The following is a 20592-nucleotide window of genomic DNA, read 5'->3' on the forward strand; positions in this document are numbered from 1 at the left end:
GCTGCGGATACTCCGTCCTGTAAAATAGGGCAAGGCAGGGGGCGTTGCCGGCAGGGAGAGCGGCGGCAGGTGTAGCTCGCAGGGACTCCTGGACAATGGAGTCCCTGCTAGGCTGCTCGCAGCCCTGCCGGTGAACAAGCAAGTTTTAAGGGTGTTGGGCTCCACTCTACTCTATCGCCCCACAGGATGTTCTCGGGCGCAGCGGGACCCGCGGAGCGGGTCCGGCAAGTCGTTGGAGGGTCCGGTGAAGGGTCCGGTGAAGAGACCGGTGGCAGCCAATAATCCGGTAACAGCCTCCCGCAGTGCTCAGTAGATCCGAAATGGTTTCCCGCTTGATGGAGGAGAACGCTGCACTTTTGATCTGCAGTCAGGGGGCGTTGCCGGCAGGGAGAGCGGCCGCGGAGCGGGTCCGGCAAGTCGTTGGAGGGTCCGGTGAAGGGTCCGGTGAAGAGACCGGTGGCAGCCAATAATCCGGTAACCATTATCAAAATGGGGTAACCCAAAAAACGGTTGTTGGACCTAGGTGATCAATATTATTAGAAAAAACAGTGGCCCAACCCGAGATTGATTGTTAGCTCAATGAATCATGTGCTCACAGTTAATCATTTCTCATGACTGGATGAGTATTAGAATTAATCTCCTGAACAAATACTATTGATTAAATCTACAAGAGGAGATTAATTCTAATTCTCATCCAATCTCGGGTTGGGCCACTGTTTTTTCTAATAATAATCCGGTAACAGCCTCCCGCAGTGCTCAGTAGATCCGAAATGGTTTGTCTATAATTGCCAGGTTGGTGTCTCGGTCCCTTTTTGTGTATTGGATCTACGATGCTCCCCTTCCAAGATTTTGGCATTTCCCCTGTCTTTAGAATAAAATTAAAGAGGGGAGAAAGCACCGTACTCCATCCCTTAGGGTCAGCCTGAAGGACCATGATTGGAATTTGATCTGGGCCTGATGAAAACTTTTTGTTGACCAGGTTTCTTGTAGCGCAATTATAGCGGGTTGATTTTTTACGAGCTCAATCATTTTTTCTTTTGTTTTCCCTGCTATATTCCAGGATGATATCGATAGGCCATTGTTAAACAGAGTGATTCTTGTTCAGGACTTGTTTTTTGTTGTTCAGAGTCTCTGCGATCCATAACCATGACTGATCGACTCTTGCTGCATCCTTTTTTTGGGTACTTTGGCTCCGAATTTCCCTTTCTCCGTCCTTTACGGAAATAAATAGATTTTCTGCTCCATCTTCTATGTCCTTGGTCATTTTATTTGACTGATGGGGAACTTTTCGTAATGATCCCCTATGCCGATTTCTCAAGTTACAGTCTGTAGTTTTCTGTACTGAGGTCAAATCGTAGCCACATTTGTAATTCCAGGCAGCACAGGTGACCAAAATTCTACCATGGCGGTTTTCATGTTTTCTTTATCCGGAAAGGTTACTAAGTTAATTTCTTTTCGTGTTAAGGTTTGTAGCGGCAAAATACTTTGCAGGAGATTAATGATTCGGCCTCGATTGAGAGGGGCCTCATCTGTGGGAAAGAGCTCTGTTATTTGTAGGCGTGTTGATATTATCTCCTCCTGCGGTGAGTATTTGTTTTGATGAACTTCGGGTCCTTTGAAGTAGACTTTTAATGCTGGGCTTGCCGGGTCGTAAAGGAAGTCTTTTGCCCTTGGGTTTAACGCGGAGCTTTGTTGTGGGTTTTTATTTTCAGATTTTACCGTCGAGTTTCGATTTTTTATCTTTGATGGCGTAGGCGATTTTGTACTTTCTTCATTGTCTAACTGGATATCAAGGGAAGCAGTTGACTTCTGGAATTTGAGTTTTTGAGCTTTCTTCTTTTTAAATCTTCTTAGCGGCTTTCCCCTTTTTTTCTTTACCTCCACTTCTTTCTTTCTTATGTTTTTTCTATTTTGTAAATCCTGCGCGTCCTCACTATTTAAGTCAATGCTATCCTTTATTTCTTGATCCCCGGCAGGACTGATCGTAATATGTTTGTTTTTGATATTCCTAAATATAGGATATTGGTTAGGCTCTCTGTTGTTTTCTTCTTTAAAGAGTTTCCTTAGGGAATATACGATAGTTTCACACTGGTTGCTCATAGTTCCCTTGTATGATTTATTCCCTGTTTGTGTTCCAAATTCTCTTTTACCCGGAACTAGATGGGTACTGATGGTTTTGATATCACTTGTTGCTTCTAGATTGCTAGCAGATGTTCCTTTTGTTTTTATTGACTCAGTTTGTTCTTTTTTCCTCTTTTCTTCTACTAGGAACTTTAAAATTCCTATTTGCACATTGAGTGTTTGATCCGAATTCTCCAAAATATTGCCTAAATGGGCGAGGACCGAGTCCAGGATTTTTTGCAATGTGAAAAGAGAATTAGACACTGGAGTATAATTGTTCGTTAAGCTGGCAGTCTTAAACATAAAGAGATCTGGTGAATATTCCAGGAGGCCTTCTCGATCCGAGGATTTTAGTAGCGTGCTATTGTATATGTCATCAGGCTCTATTTGTGGCCCGAGATCTTTGTCTCCGTCCTTGGTGATGGTTTCTGGCCGTATGGGGTTATAGTCTGGGCTGTGTTGAATATCTGATAATCCCAATACTATTTGGCCAGTTCATTCTATTTCCAAAGGTAAGTCCACCAGCTCCGTTAGAGTGGTTTTTTGATCAGCCTCGGGAGTTTTTAGTGAGTGTTCTTTGGGGTGGTCTTGTATAGTTCCCACTTCATTTTCCCCATCCTCCTTTATAACAGCTACTATAACTGAGTTTGATTGATTTTTTGCTATTTGTCCAGGCTGTTGGGATAATGCCTCAGTGAGTGTGGACCCTTTGATATCCTTAGGCAGCCTTAGGTAGCCTCTGCCTCTGCCTCTGTCTCTGTCTCTGTCTTGGGGACCTCTGTCTCGGCCGCCGTCTTACTTGTTCCCCTGGGTGGCTCTGAGGAATGGGGCACAGATGTTCGAGGGGTCGGGGGGCTGCTCGGCAACTTGGCTTGCTGTTCGCCGGGATATCTGCCGGCAGTCCGCGCCGCGCTGCACTGGGTGAGGAAGCCGCCGGATTTTGTGAGCGGCTCGGAAGGGTGCCCAGAGCAGCTCAGCGCTAGTGCCCAGATCTCGGCGGGCTGCGGGCTGCCGCAGCAGTGTGGATCTTTGCTGGCGGCTCGGCGGCGAACGGCGGGCGGCTCGGTTTGGCTTTTCCAGACGGTCCGCAAGCCTCCCGACTCCCGACTCCTGCTCCTCTCCTCTCCTCTCCTCTCTGGTCGCGGTTCAGACTCGCTGGTTCTGGTTCTGCTCTCGTGCGCCACCTAGTTGCTAGAGCACACCAATGCTTGAATTTAGCATTGACCATTGAAAAATACAGCAGCATAAAAGATGGCAACTTATACATGGTGACGAAGTAGTGTACGCATAAGCCTATGCAGATACATCCCCACTATGGCACTCCAATTGGACAAGAAATGTCTTTCAATGGTTGATTATTCCAAATTTTAAAAATTTATTGAAACAACATATTTTTTCATATGGTCGATATTTCGTTCATATCAATCCAATTTGATTATTTTCAGAATGAGGAACATTCAAGGTGTATAACTCCACTCCGATGCATTTCGGGCGGTGCCCTTTCTCAAGGAGTGCTAGGAAGAAGACAAAGTGGTGTTAGAAAAGAAGAGTGAGGGGCGCTGTGATGAGCTGAATCTTTTTAAAGTGCCTATCAATGAGTGAGGACATTTAGACTTAATTTAATGACGGGGGGCGAGTGATGGAAGGTGCCAGCTAGTAATACAAATGGGATGTGAATTAACGATATCAGGGCGTGAATGGCGGGCGTTACAACGTGGCAAGCTAACAAGCGGTAAATGACTTACTTGAGATTTAATGTAACGCGGAGCGTTACTGACAGGTACTGGAACGGGTGATAGACGCTAAACGCGGGAGGTTCAAGTTAAAGAAAATTAACCTGAAAGCGTGAAATAGAAAGGAGACTGGAGGACGGAACGAGATAGGCTGGAAACCGGACTTAGGATAGGAGGAGGTTGTAGCGCCATCTTGGAGTGGAGAAAATGTGAAGGGGACGGATGAGGATCTGATAAAGGATATGGGAAAAAAATGAAACAAGGAAAAGTAAATGAAACTTGGGCAATAAAGAGACAATATAATGCAATCTGACACATTACAAGTAACAGCTATAGTCAAAGCGGTCATTAAGGCCAAAAGGCTTTTAGGTCTGTAGGCGGAACATCCATTCGAGTTCTCTTTTTAAGAGTTTGTTGTTGTCAGTTCCTTCTTTTTTATTGACGATTTCGAGAATGATAAATTGCAGTTGGGCAATAGTGTGACGGGCTTCCAAAAAATGCATGGCTATGTTGGATTTAGTGTTTTTGAGTCGAATGTTTGATTTGTGTTCATTCAGACGTGTTTTGATTTTTCTTTCTGTTTTGCCAACATACAGTTTGCCGCACGGACATTTCAGGGCATATATAAGGTTACAAGAGTCACATGTCCCATTCACTTGTAATTTGATGGCGTTACCTTTCATCGGGTGATGGATGATATTGCCTTTAATAACGCAGTTACAATGGCTACAATTAAGGCAAGGTTGGGTACCTTTGTAATTTTGAGCTATACAGGTTGGTTTGGATAATATCTCTTTGATGTTCTTACTTCTTGTGTGTGCAAACAAAGGTAAAGGTTTAAACATGTCACCAAAGTCTGGTTCAACTTGAAGGATAGGCCAGTGTTTAAGAATGATTCTTTTGTAGATGTTGCTGACTGTTGAGTACTTTGAGTACTTTGATACCAAAACCATTCGTTGTTGTTCCTTAATAGGTTGTTTAGTGAGAGCCTCTTGTCGTGATATTTGTGCCACACGAATTTGTGCCTCAGATAGAACTTGTGTGGGGTATCCTCTGTCCAAGAATCGATTATGCATTTCTTGCATGCGTGTTTTCATGGTGTCTTCATCGGACACTATACGTTTGACACGTAATAATTGAGAGAAAGGCAAGTGCTTTTTAAGGGACTCTTGGTGGTAGCTCTGATAATGCAATGTGTTGTTCCGATCAGTGTTTTTTCTGTGAAGATCAGTGGTGATGCCAGTTGAGGAGATTTTGATATTGACATCCAAAAATGTTATTTTTGAATTGCTGATCTGCCAAGTTAGCTTAATGCGTTCATCCTTTGAATTGAGGTGATGAAGAGATTGTTCAAGAGATTCTTTGGAGTCCGTCCAGACGAAAAATAAATCGTCGATGTATCTGACATAAAGTTTAGTTTTTTCTTGAAAGTTGATATCGCCGTAGATGTGTGTTTTCTCAAAGTTTTCCATATATATATTGGCATATGTGGGGGCAGCACAACTTCCCATCGCCATTCCCGATAGCTGTAGAAACCATTCGTTGTTGACTTGAAAATAGCTGTGGTACAACGTGCATACCATTAATTCCATCAGAAAAGATTGCATAGGATTCTCAATGTTGCTGTGTAGTAAGGCTTGCTCAATGGCTTCAATGCCGCCCTCATGCGGGATGGATGTATATAGAGAGCTGACGTCAGCTGTACACAGTATGTATGAATTGTTGTCATCAATTTGAATATTAGCCAACTTAAGTAAGAATTCAGTTGTGTCCTTAATATAGCTGGTAGCCTTTGTAACAATTGGTTGCAAATAGCGATCTATAAATTTGCCTGTTGGCTCATGGATCGAACCCTTGGTGGATACTATCGGCCGAAATGGGGGATTTTTGAGATCCTTATGTATTTTAGGGCTCATGTGTATGGTAGGGCTCCTTGGATGTTCAACCAGCAAAAAGTTCTTAGTGCGCTCTTGGATAATGTCTTTATGTCAGATACATCGACGATTTATTTTTCGTCTGGACGGACTCCAAAGAATCTCTTGAACAATCTCTTCATCACCTCAATTCAAAGGATGAACGCATTAAGCTAACTTGGCAGATCAGCAATTCAGAAATAACATTTTTGGATGTCAATATCAAAATCTCCTCAACTGGCATCACCACTGATCTTCACAGAAAAAACACTGATCGGAACAACACATTGCATTATCAGAGCTACCACCAAGAGTCCCTTAAAAAGCACTTGCCTTTCTCTCAATTATTACGTGTCAAACGTATAGTGTCCGATGAAGACACCATGAAAACACGCATGCAAGAAATGCATAATCGATTCTTGGACAGAGGATACCCCACACAAGTTCTATCTGAGGCACAAATTCGTGTGGCACAAATATCACGACAAGAGGCTCTCACTAAACAACCTATTAGGGAACAACAACGAATGGTTTTGGTATCAAAGTACTCAACAGTCAGCAACATCTACAAAAGAATCATTCTTAAACACTGGCCTATCCTTCAAGTTGAACCAGACTTTGGTGACATGTTTAAACCTTTACCTTTGTTTGCACACACAAGAAGTAAGAACATCATAGAGATATTATCCAAACCAACCTGTATAGCTCAAAATTACAAAGGTACCCAACCTTGCCTTAATTGTAGCCATTGTAACTGCGTTATTAAAGGCAATATCATCCGTCACCCGATGAAAGGTAACGCCATCAAATTACAAGTGAATGGGACATGTGACTCTTGTAACCTTATATATGCCCTGAAATGTCCGTGCGGCAAACTGTATGTTGGCAAAACAGAAAGAAAAATCAAAACACGTCTGAATGAACACAAATCAAACATTCGACTCAAAAACACTAAATCCAACATAGCCATGCATTTTTTGGAAGCCCGTCACACTATTGCCCAACTGCAATTCATCATTCTCGAAATCGTCAATAAAAAGAAGGAACTGACAACAACAAACTCTTATTAAAAAGAGAACTCGAATGGATGTTCCACCTACAGACCCAAAAGCCTTTTGGCCTTAATGACCGCTTTGAATATAGCTGTTACTTGTAATGTGTCAGATTGCATTATATTGTCTCTTTATTGCCCAAGTTTCATTTACTTTTCCTTGTTTCATTTTTTTCCCATATCCTTTATCAGATCCTCATCCGTCCCCTTCACATTTTCTCCACTCCAAGATGGCGCTATAACCTCCTCCTATACTAAGTCCGGTTTCCAGCCTATCTCGTTCCGTCCTCCAGTCTCCTTTCTATTTCACGCTTTCAGGTTAATTTTCTTTAACTTGAACCTCCCGCGTTTAGCGTCTATCACCCGTTCCAGTACCTGTCAGTAACGCTCCGCGTTACATTAAATCTCAAGTAAGTCATTTACCGCTTGTTAGCTTGCCACGTTGTAACGCCCGCCATTCACGCCCTGATATCGTTAATTCACATCCCGTTTGTATTACTAGCTGGCACCTTCCATCACTCGCCCCCCGTCATTAAATTAAGTCTAAATGTCCTCACTCATTGATAGGCACTTTAAAAAGATTCAGCTCATCACAGCGCCCCTCACTCTTCTTTTCTTACACCACTTTGTCTTCTTCCTAGCACTCCTTGAGAAAGGGCACCGCCCGAAATGCATCGGAGTGGAGTTATACACCTTGAATGTTCCTCATTCTGAAAAGAATCAAATTGGATTGATATGAACGAAGTATCGACCATATGAAAAAATATGTTGTTTCAATAAATTTTTAAAATTTGGAATAATCAACCATTGAAAGACATTTCCTGTCCAATTGGAGTGCCATAGTGGGGATGTATCTGCATAGGCTTATGCGTACACAACTTCGTTATTTTCAGTAGTGTTTCAGTCGGAGACACTACCCACTAGTGCACCCACCACATTGTTCAACTGAATTTTGAACCTATTCAACCATCGCAGTGCACCGCCTACTACTTTTTCAACTTATACATGGTGTTCATGGACCTTAGCGCGGCGTTCAACTGCGTGGTCCATGACAATTATAGGACATAATGGAGATGATGGGGGTTGAACTCGCTATCTTACATTTTATTAGGCAATCATATGTACATGCAACGGCTTCAGTGCATTACACTAAATCGTGAGATTGAACACACCTTTTTAAAATTTCCAAATGAGTAAGACAAGGCTGCGTCCTAGCCCCATTTCTCTTCTCCTTATATACAAATGGAGTGGAGAAGGAACTCACAGTGGCTGATAGGGATGTTCCCCTCTACGAAAACCAAATGTTACCGATACTGTTCTACGCAGATTATGCGGTTTTAATTGCAAGAACGGGGATCAGGCTACAAAGGCTTATAAAAGCGTAAAGGCTTATAAAAGTGTATGTCTCTTTTATGGACTCCTTATAGCTAAAAGTACATCATTCTAAGTCTTTTATAATTATAGCTGGGGGTACTAAAAGAGACAAAGTCCCGCATTTTAGCGCGGATGCAGGAAAAATTGAGGTCGTAGACTCTTTCCCCTATTAAGGTATCCTTTTCGATATAGATCTGTCATGGACAAAACTGATGGAAGGAAGGAGGCTGGTGATGGAGAGGGGTATCACTGCCGTAAAATCTTTTGAAAAGAAACTTGGTGCTAAACCCGTACTGCCAATAACAAACATATACCAGGCTAGAGTGAAAGCAGCCGTGACCTATGGAGCAGGGGTCTGGGGTACGGTCGCATCTACACCACTACAAATTATCGAAGATACATTTTTAAAATCTGTGGTGGGCCTTCCTTTGTCTTTTATGAAGGGGATTTTACATACGGAATTGACCCTCCCTTACATATCAGATCATATACAACTAGCCCCACTTCTCCTATGGCATTCTGTATGGAGAGGAGATACAGTACCTCTGACCCAAATGGTAATTAAGAGCTGTTTAGAGAAGGACAACTGGAAAAGATCTATGTTGCTAAGCTACGTGGAGTCAGTTTTAAAAGACATAGGCCTCAAAGACTTTTTAAAGATCCCCTGGCTTGTAAGAAGGTGTCTAAGCAGAAAGTCATTTCTACCTTTAAGTTGATGGCTAAATACGAGCGTAGGGAATACCATATAGAGAAACGTGCAGCAAAGGTTTATCACCTTAACCCACCACTAATGGAGGGAGATTTCTCCTACTTAGCCAATATAAATAGCGTGCAACATAGATTTATATTGTTAAGATTCCGCACTAATTTGATTCCCCTAATGCTCGGTTATCCTGAAAAAACGTATAATCACTCCAATCTAAGTATGTGCCCATTTGACAATTTATCACCCCAAACTGAACTGCATCTGGTTTTATTCTGCGGGCTCTATGAGAGCGAAAGGGAAGCCCATCTGAAACCAATTTTAAAGAAAAAATGCTTTAAGCAGTGTCGGGTAGCACTATTCTTTTTAAAAAACACTGCCCGACCCTTAGATGTGCTACTCTGTAGCAACATTCTTATGGACTTGCATGAGGAAAAGGAAGGGGATGATATGTAGTCCACTGAGTTCGATTAGTAACCATAATGTAATTAGATCCACGATATGAAATGTCTTATTCTTTTATACTTTTATGTATTCTCATCTCATTCCAGGATTGCGAAGAAATATTTGGAATTTTAAAGAATAATATTCTGCAACAATATCTTTTTATTGATGTTTTTATATGTGCTTTTATGATTATTTCTAATATGATCGAATAAAGATGATGACTGACTGAAAAACCTAACTCCTCATTATAAGAGATTCGCAACCAGCTGACATAGAATGCACACAAGAAACAAAATCACTTTTACGCAAACCACAACCGAATCACAAGACTTATTGTTCACACTCATTAGTTCAAGCCTGTCTCGATGACAGACACTTACTTTTAATAAAGCACAACCTTTAGGTGACGCCTGCACAGTAGGATTTACACAGAAGGGGACAAAAAATATCTAGTACAGCGATATCTTTTCTAGCGGTTGAGTAAGAGTGTTGTTCTACTCGTGGGAGATACTTGTTTTTATATTTTTATTCTCTGCCTTTAACTCTCTGGAAGAGAAAACAAGCAAGATCTTTGTGCTCCCTGATATGGAGTCAGGGAAAAGTCTGTCTGGAGAGTTAAAAAGAATCAGAAATTAATATATTTTCTACTTGGAATGAACTTAGACTTTGAACCCTGTAAAAGATAAACCAGTATTTGATTTCTGAGCCACCTGGAATGTATTCTTGCTGCTATCCCTACAGGAGTAGGAACAGTTCTGGGCCTGGATGTCTGTGTCCTCACAATGTACTTGGATCTAGCAGTGTGCACATTTTTATTCCAGAAAATGTTTGCAAAGTTTCTGCTTTTCACCATTTGCGATGTCTCCCTGTTTTGCGTTTGGTTTTACCCATGAAAAGCTTTCCTGCAAATTACGAGAATATGCACACACTGAGAACATTTTTGGACTAATTAAACCCAGCTGTGAAGGAAAATGTATGCAGAATATTGTTTACAAGTGTACCTTTTGTAGACTTTTTCTTTGTAATGGCAGATGTGTACAGAATTCCCATCTGCAAATTTATCTATCGCACTTATAATTGTTGCAAAAGTTAATATTTTTAAAGAAATAGGTTGAAAGCGTAAACATGTAACTTCATGAAGTTTCAAAGTTTTTTGTAGACATTTGCAAAGGTAATGAGAAGAAAAACCTTTGCGGCTTCACACTTTAGTGCAGTGCCATGGACAAGCTGAAAACCATAGCCGTATTTCTGGCCTCTTTAGAGTGGGCTCGAGGAGCAGACTCCAGGAGGAGTAGAACCTGAACTGCATTCCTATTCCTCAAGGAATGGGTCAGTATTCATTCCTTCGTGGAGGAGACGTTGGTCTTCTGGTGCTTCCTGGAATGGACTCCTGGTGGGGTTCCTATGAGGTAAAATAATTTGAACTAGGGCTTGGAATGAACTGCACGCCGTTTCTGCAGGTGAAAACGTCTACGGGTTTTCTGTGACTTCAGAAATATGACTGAGTGACCTGGTCTGGGAAGGAAGAGAGTAAACTGGATAACCATGCCCACTGAAGTGGACTTAGGAGGACAAGTGGGAGTCCCTGACCTATGCTCTGAAGATGAAGCTTCCTTTAAAACCAATGCTTCTCTCCTGTTACTAAGGAGGCTCAGTGGGTTACTGCGCTAGCTTAAGAGATCCAATTAACCTTCAGGTGAGATAGTCTATTTCCGCTAGGCCAACTCAGTCTGCCTTCTTTCTTAATTAAACTTAAACATCAACTTATAAAATGCAAATTCTTCGCATGAGATCGTCTTAATAGAATACTTGTGAAATCTACACTGTTCTTATTCTAGCATGTTATACTGAGTAGAAAATACATAAAATGTGTATAATTAACTTCAATCATATATAGCTGTCAGAAGGGGTCTCCCACTCATCTTCATTCAGACTCAGCCATACCATTTCATTGACTTTGAACTTGAAGCCATTTCAGTTTTTTCCCTGACCGTGGCAAGATTTCTTGTCAATAGATAGCAAATATAGGGAAACATCCTTTACCACGCGGATTTTACTCCGCAAGGCTTTAACAACGCGTCCATTACGACGCAAGTCGTAACCACGACTTGCGCTGGAGGGTGCTAGAGGATTAAGAATAGTATATTTACTATTCCAACACCTTCCCTAGTGTCCACGGGGACTGGTGTTAGAATAGTAAATTATACTATTCTCAATCCGCGCCCCCAACGCAAGTCGTGGTAACGATTTACTTGTAAGGGACGCGTTGTTAAAGCACGCGTTGTGATGGTACGCGTCGTACCGTCATACATCCACAAATATAGGTACAGCTATTGAATAGCCTTAAAAAGAAGAAGAATGTCACTTTAGAATTAGTGATTTTGAAGATAGAAGACATTGTTACTGACACATCTTTGCTACAAGTCACTGTAGTAGAGGATGCAGGTTTGAAATGTGAAAGGTATTTTACCATCTAAAATATCTATATGTTCAATCAGTTTCTGAAATCTCTGAAGTTTCAGCTAGCGATTGAGAAGTTGCTGGAAATCACTGGAGTCCTGTTTACATGTAGAGCAGCCCGGTGGCAGTGGGCTTGCTAGCAGGAGCTGAGGGCTGCGACTGTATTTTTAACTTTGCGCTGTCACGCTGACTGCGAGCGGCGACGCGCTCCTAATTAATTTTCGTTTTTGATTGTGTTCTTTTATTTCACTAACCTGTGCTGAAAATTAACAGGTATTTTAACATTCATCTTGCCTCGTAGGGGCTGGCTGGCAGCTGTTTCCAACGCGGGCTTTTAGTGGCTGTGGCCGCCATCTTTGCTTGGGCTGGTTTGCCCAACCCCACCCACGCCACTCCCCCCACGCTGCTCCTCCATTTAAACGTCCCTCATGTGTCAGCGCAGCGGACGAGCGCAGCGGGCGCGCCGTAGGCTCGCCGGAGTCACGCCAGAGTCCAGCCCGTCTGCGCCCGTCCGCGGCAGGCCAGGGCAAGGGGCTCCTCCCCATGTCCCACCGCTGTCATATTCATCACTTGACCTTCTTTCCCATTGGATCTCAGGTACTATCAGCCCGCACGTGTCCAATGTGTTGCAAAACTTACGTCTCCTTTCGAGACCTCCGGCCACTCCACCTACCGCCATACCAAGCTCTTCTCCCTTTCCCTGCACCGCTGCCCCCACTCCCTCCTCTCCTCCTGCCCCACACATGCCGATTTTTAACACCACTGCTACGCTTCTTAACACCAGATCAGCAGTCAGTCATCAGTATGAGCTACTTGACTACCTCGACACCCATAATCCGGATCTCTTGTTTTTAACAGAGACCTGGCTTAGGGCCGACTCCATACCCAATGTCTTAGCCGCACTTCCTCCCTCATACTCCATCATCCGAGCGGACCGACCGGAGGGTAGAAGAGGCGGTGGAGTGGCCCTGATAGCTCATACTGATTCCCACTTTCAGATCCTTCCTTTTCCCCCCATTTCTGAAGTCGACTGCTTGATAATTCGCGCTAACTCTTATTCGGCCCCCTTCACTGCTGTTCTCATTTATCGCCCCCCCCCACTCCACTCCCACTTTTGTCTCCAGCCTCCAGGATATTCTCGCAACACTGGTCGTTAACAACTTGTCAGTTCTGGTGTTGGGCGACCTTAACTTCTGGCCCAATGATCCGGCCGAAAGCCCCCTATCCAAAGAATTCACTGACCTTATGACCAGCCTCAATTTCATCCCCCATGTTCATAGCCCTACCCACGCGCATGGCCATTCACTCGACCAGGTCTGGACCTTGAATATCTCCATCACTCCCCCTACTATCTCCCCCTGTTCCTGGTCGGACCACCTTTTAATTTCCTTCTCCCTTGCCTTAGCTCCAGCAACCAAACCCCCCCTTCCCAAGAACACCTGGGTTAGAAAATGGGGTAAGGCAGACATGTCATCTTTCTGTTCATCCCTAGCCAATTCCTGCCCCGACCTTTCAGGCCTCGCCGCCCCGGTCCAAATGGCAACTATCGATGGCTGGCTGACCCAGGCAGGCGACGACTTTGCCCCCCTGAGGCGGATCACGGTCAAGCGAGCCCATGCTGCTAACCATTGGTTCACCCCTGAGCTCAAGGAGAAGAAACTGGCCGCACACAGAGCGGAGCGTGCATGGAGAAGAGACTACTGCCCCGCCAAAAAAATCACTTATCTCTCCATGCTCAAGGCATATAAGCAAGGCATCCTTGATGCTAAGACCCTGTTCTATTCTAACAGGATATTGGCAGCAGAATCCCAAACTAAAGAAATTTTTGCTACGGTACACGAGCTTGCCTCATCTAATAGAGCCACGGCCTCGATCCCCCCTTCCCAAGCGCTTTGCGACTCACTCAACGATTTTTTCGTCGACAAGGTCGCAAAGATTAAGGCCAACATCCCTCTCCCTTCCCCCACCTTCACTAACCCTTCCCCACCTGCTGCTACTTCCAAACTCACCTCCATTCCCCCCTTGACTAAGGCTACGCTTTTTCCCCTGCTCCACAAGGTAAAGTCAGGCTCTCCCCTAGACTTTGCCCCTGCCTATATTTTGAGAGAAATCTTCCTAAATTGCCCTACCCCTCCCCTCACACTTCTGAACGATTCACTTAGTAATGGAGTGGTCCCCACTGCTCACAAATTCGCGGCTGTTATCCCCATCCTAAAAAAGCCCGGTGCCGACCCTTCATCCCCCTCTAATTATCGTCCCATCTCCCTTCTGCCCTACCTGGGCAAGGTTCTAGAAACCCATGTTACCAGCACCCTGAGCACCTATGTGGAAGCTAACCACTGCCTCTCCCCCCGGCAGGCGGGTTTTCGCCCCCTCCACTCTACGGAGAAGGTGGTGACCTCAGTGATGGACAGCCTACGCGAGGGCATTGACACCAACCTCCCGCAGGCCCTCATTCTCTTAGACCTGTCCGCCGCGTTTGACACGGTGGACCACTCCACCCTCCTCATCCGTGTCAGAGCGGCGGGCATAGAGGGCCTGGCCCTCGCCTGGCTCGAGTCCTTCCTGAGTGATAGGGCTCAGGCGGTCCACCTAGCTGGTTTCACCGCTGCCTCTCGTAAGGTTGTATGTGGAGTCCCCCAAGGTTCCTCACTCTCCCCTCTTTTGTTTAATTTATACATCTACCCCCTCATTTTTATGTTACAGCAGCTCGAGGTCACGGTGTTCAACTACGCCGATGACCTCCAGCTAATTTTCAACCTTTCCCACTCTTCCTCCTCTTCCCTGAACGTCCAATCCGTTATGCTGTTCATCCAGGATTGGATGAACTGCAACCACCTCAAACTCAATCCGGACAAGACGGAGTTAGTCTTGACCGGAGGTGGTTGCAGTCCCTGGTCCCCCTCCCACTGGCCTTCCTCACTTGGTGCCCCTCCGCTCCCTGTCCCCAAGGTCAAAACCCTTGGTATTATCTTGAACTCCTCACTTTCCGTTCATTCACAGGTCAATTCGGTCGTCTCTTCCTGTTTCTTCTCCCTTAGAACTATCAGGAAGATCTCTCGCTTTTTCTCTCTACCTGCCCTAAAGATCATAGTGATGGCCATGGTGCTCTCGCGCCTTGACTATGGCAACATCATTTACAATGGCGCCCCAGCCTACGCCATTCACCGTCTGCAGCTAGTGCAGAACCAGGCTGCCCGCCTGATTCACGGCCTGCCCAAATTCCATCGAGCTACTCCCTTACTGCAGGCCCTGCACTGGCTGCCGGTGAAAGAGCGAGCCTTGTTCAAGCTTGGCTGTACCACCTTTCAGGCCAAAATGGGCACCGCCCCGGAGTTCATCTGCTCCGCCATCAAGCCCTACACGCCGGGTAGAGAGCTTCGATCCTCCTATCAGGCTCTGCTAACCACCCCCCGTTTCAGAAAGAAAAAGGCGGGCGGAACAAAATTTGCAGTTCTCGCTCCTGTGTTCTGGAACTCCCTCCCGACGGAACTCCGTGGGACACCCTCTTACACTGAGTTCCGGAAAGGTCTTAAAACTCTGCTCTTCTCCCGAGCCTATAATGTCTAGATTCCCTCCGCCCCTGTTTGCCTCCTCGCAATTCAAAAGCGCCAAGAAACCGCGTGGTAAAAGTGCGCTATACAAATGTTTTTTTTTTAAATTCAAATTCAGAGTTTGAACTGTATATAGATATATGTATGCGTAGGTTAGGTGGAAAAAGGCTATATCTCAACATTACTCTATGAAAAATACATTTTCCTTGCACACAAATAATAACTTTCACCCAAACGTCAAATAAGTTTCCAGTACTCAGCAAGTAGAGAACAAACCAGATCTTTAACCTACTTATACCATGGCAAAGAGTTCCGATAACAAAAGCACATTTTAAGTGTACATACAGTTGCACACGATACAATTGCAGCGCTATCCTACATAGGTCCAATGCATTTCCGCCACTGAAAAGAAACCATTGTCATTTATTTTATATTTTGGTGCGAACAGCAAAATCAAATGTATTTGCATTATCACCATTTATTGATTCTGTTCGGAAAAAGACATTCATACGTTAGACTCTGGTAAATGAAATTGCTTAGCTACTGTCAAATCATCCCATGGTATCTGCACATTTTTCATATATACGCTTTTCAATAGCTTATGCACTTCATACGAGCATAAATTAAATATTGAGGAAGGGCAGAGTAGTTCAGACAATTTTAGCCACTAAGAACAATTTTAATATGTGCCTAATTGTTATTCTGTGTTAAAAAGTATCAATTCGATTCCAGTAATGTAAAATTTCTTACACTTTTCAAAGAGTGAAAAAGAGTACTTTTGAGTTATATAATAATGAATTATATTTTTGTGTCAAGGGATGAACCATGCAGCTTCTTATCTGATGTCCCTGTTATTACCATATTATTCTATTTCTCGCCCCCTCCACAGGCATCGCTGGAGATTGGAAGAACCACTTTACCGTAGCCCAAAACGAACGATTCGAGGAAGACTACCAAAAGAAAATGGCAGGGTCTGGCCTGGAGTTCAGGAATGAGCTTTAAGAGCCAACCCTCTGCCCCAACCCATGTTTCAGTGCCATATTGAAGCCTTTCATTGAGTTGCAACCAGTAACTTTGGCCAACAGTGTTTGCAGGAATGGACTTTCTTGAAAGTTTCTTATTTTAGATTTGCAGCAGGTTGATTGCTACTCCTGATTTCTATGCAAAATCTGCAGCTTCAGAAGCTTTGAACCTGGATGTCCCCATCAGTAGTTCTGTGGTCCGTGTATGAACAAAATTAAGCTGAGCAACACTGAGTCAAACCCTGGAAACTGGAAAAATGGTTTGACACTGGGGTGGAATTGTTCTCATAGATCCTATTAGCCCCAGACTGGCTCATTATTGATGTACTATTGATATGCTATTGATATGATATGATATTGATTATTGATCTTGAGTTGTTCCAATTTAACATTCCTTACTTACATCAAGTTAGAAATATCTTTAGTCGAGCACACAATCATGAAGAGAGACATTCGTACATTTCCGAAACTCTGCAAGTACTCTCTAATCTTTTCACTTAGCTTCAATAAAAAATCTCCAATAATCTCAGTCCATGTCTTCCTCATCACAGTGCTTAGCACGGGCGTGATCACATTCAAGACACACATTTTGGGTGTAAATTTTGCAAGGTTTGCAACGTGCACCGCTGACTTAATTACTTGGAATGGGAAATAAAACAAAAAGAAAATGTTATTCCTCCATTTTGATATGTGTAAAGAGCTCATTTGCAGATACCTGTAATTTGCGCACCTACCAATGTGATCAGTGCCTTAATGATATTTAGCCATGTCCAGGAGGCAGGATTGCAAAACCTAATTTAGATAAAGTATTTTCCTCTTTAACCCACCTCCATGGTTGACTCTTCTCCTTCTTGAACCCAGTAAAAGATTGAGGAGTTAGGCAAGCAATTATGAAACCAAACCAAATGTAAACACCCAGGAAAACACCGCAAAAAGTGAACTCTATGTGTTTCTGATCAAACAACTTTGTCAAGAGACACAGATGACATGGCTCTCTCCTTCTAGTACCAGGTGTGTGCCAGACACCCAAAGGCAAGACAAGATGGGAGACGGGCTTGGGAACAGTTTTCTCAGACAAACACTGGACAATGGTTTCAGGCCACAACAAGTGGGTATCCCATAGCACGCGCCTTAAATTTACACAATTAGACTACTTCCATCAAACATACCTCTCTCCCCAACGCCTCCACGCGATGTTTCCAGTAACTCTTTCCATTTGCCCTAGGGGCAGATATACAGATGCCACATTTCTACAGACGGTGTGGAAGTGCCCACCTCTGGCAGGCGCCTGGACCCAGGTAATGGAGATCTCTGCAGTGTTTGATTTACAGCTTTCTCTGGATCCAGAATTTAGTTTATTGGAGATCACTAACCGTGCGAAACGCTCTAAGCATTACTTGAAAATGGCGGACTTAGCATTGGCATTATTTAAATGGCTGAAAGCTATGTCTTGGAAAGCAGCTCAGCCGCCTGAAGTCTCAATATGGCTTGGGATGACATAAATGGGTAGTTGCAAAGGCAAGTGCTAGATCGTCAGCCTCCATGGGGCGCGGGGCATCACACTCTAGGACACGTGCAGAAGCTCTTTGACAAATTGCACCCTCCTCCCTGTTGATCTCAGGTATCTCTCCCTGGGCCATCCTCTCCGTCCCCTTGAGACGTAACTGCTGGACTGTTGTGCACAGCAAGGTGTTGCAACCATATACAATACACAATACACCTTCTCACCCACCGCAGCACACCTGAAAGCTGTTAATGTGTACTATGTTTCCTGGACCTCCTCATTATTCTCTGTATGCCAGTGGGGACGTTCCTCCTACCTACTAGCCAATATTGTTTATTTTTGTTAATGATATTGGTGATCTCTAATGGTATTAGCTTTTTATATAATGTTTGGATGTATCAGGTTGTGCATGAATCCCCAATCATTGTAGTTCTCTGAGACCATTGCTTTCTTGTAAGGTTGCTTGATTGCATTCCTCCTTCGAATCTAAGACCTATTGCGGCCTGTCATGTTTCTGTTTGTACCTTGAAAATGCCAATAAGAGATTTAATTAAAAAAAATGATATGGCTCTCTCTTACTGAAGAAGAAAGTAATTGAAAAGGTTCCAGCTGCAGAAAGGCGACCATGGGTTTGCGGTTTGTTCCACTAGAAGGTTGGAGCTCTCAGACTGTCCTGTACTAGGATCAATGATAAGTAAATATTATTCACCTCAAATGATCACACTCCAAGAGGTTATTACTCTATTACAGCAGGTGGAACACATGATAACTCTGGATCTCATGGAGGGGTGCTCCAGTGTGCTGGTGCATTAAGCTCACTGTAAATACCTACCTGGCAAACATTACCGGTTCGAAATGCTCCCAGTCACCATCACATCAGTGCTCAGAGTGCTCACAAAATGCCTGACAGTGGGGGAAGCCTATCAACACAGTCACCAGATATAAAGCTCTTCAGAACTGTCAATGCAATCAGCAGACTTAAGATACTCCACACAGGGTTTACTATCATTGTGAAGAAATCCCACTTGTAACCACAACAAACCCAGAATTTTATGGAATCTACGCTACATTAACTCATGATATTATTTCAAATGCATGTCTTCACATCCGTCCCCTATAAGAAAGTCTAGCACCTAAGTAATCACAAGCTACAGGAGCCTTGGAGGTGCTAATGTTGATGGTGCAGAGGGTACAGTGCAGACGTCACTGGTGGAACAAAACAGATTCATTGTTTGGGAGATCTTTTCTCATAACCAAAGCCACAAGTGATCATTAACCAGAATGCAATTTTGACAACTTGAGAGCATATGCCGGGTACGGCAATTCAGTGCAACTGGTCACACAGGGAAGCACAGTTGCAATACAGTCAGTTGCCACTACAAACATTCAAGACAAATGGCTGCAATAAAAGTTCTTCATTTGCTTGGACAATATCACCATGATGTGCTAGGTTCAGGAGCTAGTCAGAGCCAGGGGAAGCATTTAGAGTTGGGCCTAGCTCCGGCCCCACCAAACTTGTAGTTCCCTCGTTCCACTTAGAGTCGGGGAGGTGCTAGTTCCAAACTTTTGACCAGTTGGCCCACCTGCTAAGCCGAGCCAGATTACAATGAGTCTTTCTGCCCTTTTGAGGGTGGGGTGATCACTCTTTTTCACTGCTTGTGTCCTTCATGTGAGGGACAGGGAAAAGAATAAATGGGCCCTATGTAAGAGGAGAAAGCTTCCTGTTGTGCCATTTACAGATCATTCATAGAAATCCCAGACACACTTTATTAGTTTGTTTTGTCCAATCAAAAACTTTACCAAGCAGGAGCTTTAGATATATATGTACTGCAAAGGTTACCTGCTTGGAAAATCGTCAGCCGTGCAAAGGGTGCTTCCTAGGTGCGAGCTTAATTTATACCACAGAGACAAGGCAAACTGTCCCATCCACTCACACCTTACTCTCCTCAGCTGCAAGCGATTTTCATTTGACTAACTGTTATCCCATTGATGAGCTGGCAGGACAACTGCCAAGAGTGTACACCAACTTTTAGATTACCTAAATGAAGATCATCAAATGACTCACAAATAGGAAATTAAGCCTTACACCAATACCAAGGAGGCGCACCCGACAAATCTGTTTGCCAGTTGCAATTACAATAACATACTCAAGTTACACGTTCAATTGCATACAAGCCTGTCACTGTGGAATGCCCTTTGAATGATTGCTTATGGATATTTCCATGGATCCTTCCTGGACACATTTCTTGGTGCTCCCTCCTGCTGGAGATGTCCATCCATTCGATGTACAACGTTCCCCTCCAGCTGGCTTACTTTGTCAGCAATGGAACCAGCTTCTCAATAACTCTGGCGATTTGGCACCTGAAACCTTAGAAACTGGTAACTTACAGCTTTCAGAAGAATACATGCCTTTCCTTGTTGTTGTGCAAGCATGCTGCCCTACTACCAGTACTACTGCTTGTTTAGCAGCTAAATGTAGGGATGTTCTATACAACTGCAATTCTCTACATCAGGAGCTGCTTAAGTCATTGTTCCAAGATATTGTTCCTTATCTTCTAACTACAAAAGTCCGGCTTGATTCATGCATACCTAATGGGAGATTCGGCGGTAGTCACCACTAATCTACTAAGCAGGCTCTACCCTTCCATTTTTAGAAATCCTATCATGAAGCCTTTTATGGAGGGATTAACTAGGAGTTTAACACATTAAA

General features: G+C 43.8%; 1 protein-coding gene across 2 annotated transcripts in view; it reads left to right on the plus strand.

The window, feature by feature from the left end:
* The window catches only part of LOC144768580 (sulfotransferase 1 family member D1-like), a 348385-nt gene extending 329934 nt beyond the window's left edge, over positions 1-18451 (plus strand). For both annotated transcript variants that reach the window (XM_078652367.1, XM_078652368.1), the window contains one exon: positions 16246-18451. In XM_078652367.1, coding sequence (XP_078508493.1) covers positions 16246-16358 — 113 coding nt within the window. In that variant the 3' untranslated portion in view covers positions 16359-18451. The remainder of the gene's footprint in view (positions 1-16245) is intronic.
* The last annotated feature ends 2141 nt before the right edge of the window (positions 18452-20592 follow it).

This window comes from Lissotriton helveticus, chromosome 7, assembly GCF_964261635.1.
Source record: "Lissotriton helveticus chromosome 7, aLisHel1.1, whole genome shotgun sequence".
Classification (NCBI taxonomy): domain Eukaryota; kingdom Metazoa; phylum Chordata; class Amphibia; order Caudata; family Salamandridae; genus Lissotriton; species Lissotriton helveticus.